At 37.2% G+C, this 2475-nt stretch overlaps 1 protein-coding gene across 1 annotated transcript; it reads left to right on the top strand.

Annotated features, from left to right (window-relative positions):
- Window positions 1-533: 533 nt before the first annotated feature.
- On the top strand, window positions 534-2049 carry LOTGIDRAFT_97145 (hypothetical protein; the record flags this gene model as incomplete). The annotated part of the gene is made up of 3 exons (XM_009064681.1): window positions 534-680; window positions 1167-1539; window positions 1961-2049. Coding segments are annotated over 3 exons (609 nt in total), but the record flags the coding sequence as incomplete, so codon positions are not given.
- Window positions 2050-2475: the final 426 nt, after the last annotated feature.

Here is a 2475-nt window from a genome sequence, read left to right as displayed (position 1 = left end):
TCTTGACGAGTGCAATGAAATTTGTGAAGATTTATTCACGACGTTTTGTCGCCAAAAGTGCACGCAAGAACATGCGCAGAACGTCGGCAAATATTTGTTGGTATCGCGGCGGAACGTTTGCGAAAATTTTTTATACCTCGTTATTGTCGTACCATCTGTTACACATTGATGGGTAGTCGTCGATCTGTTGATTTTGCATTGTGAAACGTCACGTGATTGCTCACACCATGTTTTGAAAACGTTTATGACAGTGTCTATTAACCACGTCCGTGACAAAAAGTCACAAAAACCTTTCAGATACGATAAAGGGAACATTTCTCTAGACTTTGGTGTGTAGTTTTCACAAATTTGAGCACAAAAATTTTTCGACCTACAAAAAAAACGGAATGTCCCTTTAAGGTATTCAATCACATTCACAGTTATATCACGGTAGTTGATTATCAACGGATTGTAATTATTATGATTATTATTAGTAAATGTATATTTCAGAATATTCGGAAGTAAAATAATTATACACCATGAAGATTTTCTGTGTTATGTTCGTATCACTCTGTATTTACGAGGGAATCCATGGACATGGTAGATTAATAAATCCGCCATCTAGAGCATCCATGTGGAGATATGGTTTTGATACACCACCTGATTATAATGATAATCAGGGTTTCTGTGGCGGATTTAATGTAAGTATCCCTTTTGTTAGAATTGCACTGCATTTAAAACATGTTAAAATGGCCAATGGTTACAAGATCTGGACGTAAAATATGACTGGTGCTAAAAATGTTCAAAAATGTTGCGTGTTGAATAAATTAAAGGGGAATTATGCAAAATGTTCATTATCAAAAACATTCTAAATTATATCTGAAAATATTTGTAAAATATATGCTATGTTCTTACGATAAAAACAGGATACATAATGGGAACCTATTCCACGCTTTTGATCCTATTTGTACGCATGTTCGCTTCACCAACTTAAAGTCAGAGTTTGCGACATAGACATCGTAAAATTTACCACTTGTTTCTCGCTGTAATACAGTCCGTGCACGTTAAAGATCTTTCGGTGGTTTGAAATCGACGAGAGTAGGCTACTATCGGTCTCCTGTGGATATTTCACTGATTCGAGTTGGTCAAAACTTTAATAACTGATCCATCGTGTTATCTTTTTTTAGGTTCAGCATACACGAAACGGAGGTAAATGTGGAATCTGTGGTGATGCCTACGCTGGTGCGATCAAAGAACATGAAACACCAGGAAGATACGCAACTGGACAAATTGTGAAAAATTATCAAAGTGGAGAAACTATCAAAGTGGACGTGGAAATAACGGCGAATCATAAAGGTTATTTCATCTTTAAATTGTGTGCCAACAATAATGTAAAGAAAGATCCAACTCAGGACTGTTTTGATCAAACAAGACTTACCTCCCCTAGTGGTTCCGATAAGTTCTATATAGACTACAGTACTGGTATAAAACAGCTTTATGTTGTTTTACCTTCAAATTTGGTTTGTACTCAATGTATTTTGCAGTGGACTTACATTACTGGTAAGTAAATATATATTATAACCTCCTGGGCATAGGCTATAATACTTACAGAACTTCTGCAATCATAATATCCACATTTTATTTTTACGTCAAGTTAGTAAAACCTTTTCTAATCGGCTGTGGGCATCAGGAAGCACGCCCAGACTAATTTCGAGTTTATGGTTAATTACTATATAAGATATGACAGGGTTATCCCATCGTACGATTAGATAATCTAAATGGATAACGTTTTTGAAATTTAGCCAATTATTTTCATCCGCTCGTGTCGCTGTTAAATCTTCGGAATGTTGACAAATGCAGAAATAACATTTAACGAAAACTAGTTGTTTTTACGTTGACCTGAGCCTTAAAACAAGCGGAGAGGATTGCGACATTAGGCTGAAGATGTAATATTTGATATTTATTATCCTTTTACTTACAGGAAACAGTTGGGGAGTGTCACCAAATGGAACTGGATGTGTGGGTTGTGGACCTCAAGAAAACTTCCGAGCCTGTTCCGATATTGCAGTCAGTGATGGCGAAGATGACGAAGAGGTGCCAAAAGTGAAAACTGTCATGGCCCGAGCGGTAACATCTCCTACATCTTCAGTATCGTCTTCAGCGGATTCAGCACCTCCACCTATTTCAGTCGAATTAATTCCTTCAATCAATAACATTCCATTCACCCTGCCATGCCATGGTGCTGGTGTTTTTAAAAATAATATAGTATACGATATATGGTGTAGCGCCAACTGTGCTGGTCGTTTTTGTCCAGCATCACATTGTTCCTGTGATGAAGATGGTGGCAATCTGTTTGCCGTGTGTAGGTCTCACGGAGTTTATAAGAGTACAGATATTGATGTATGGTGTAGGACCAATTGTCAGTTAGGATACTGTCCTAAGAGTCATTGTATCTGTGGCTAGATATGAGATGATGGACGGAAAGAGTATTATATA

This window comes from Lottia gigantea (assembly GCF_000327385.1).
Source record: "Lottia gigantea unplaced genomic scaffold LOTGIsca_64, whole genome shotgun sequence".
NCBI lineage: Eukaryota > Metazoa > Mollusca > Gastropoda > Lottiidae > Lottia > Lottia gigantea.
Note: the sequence above shows the minus strand (reverse complement) of the source record. Positions and strands in the feature narration are given on the sequence as shown.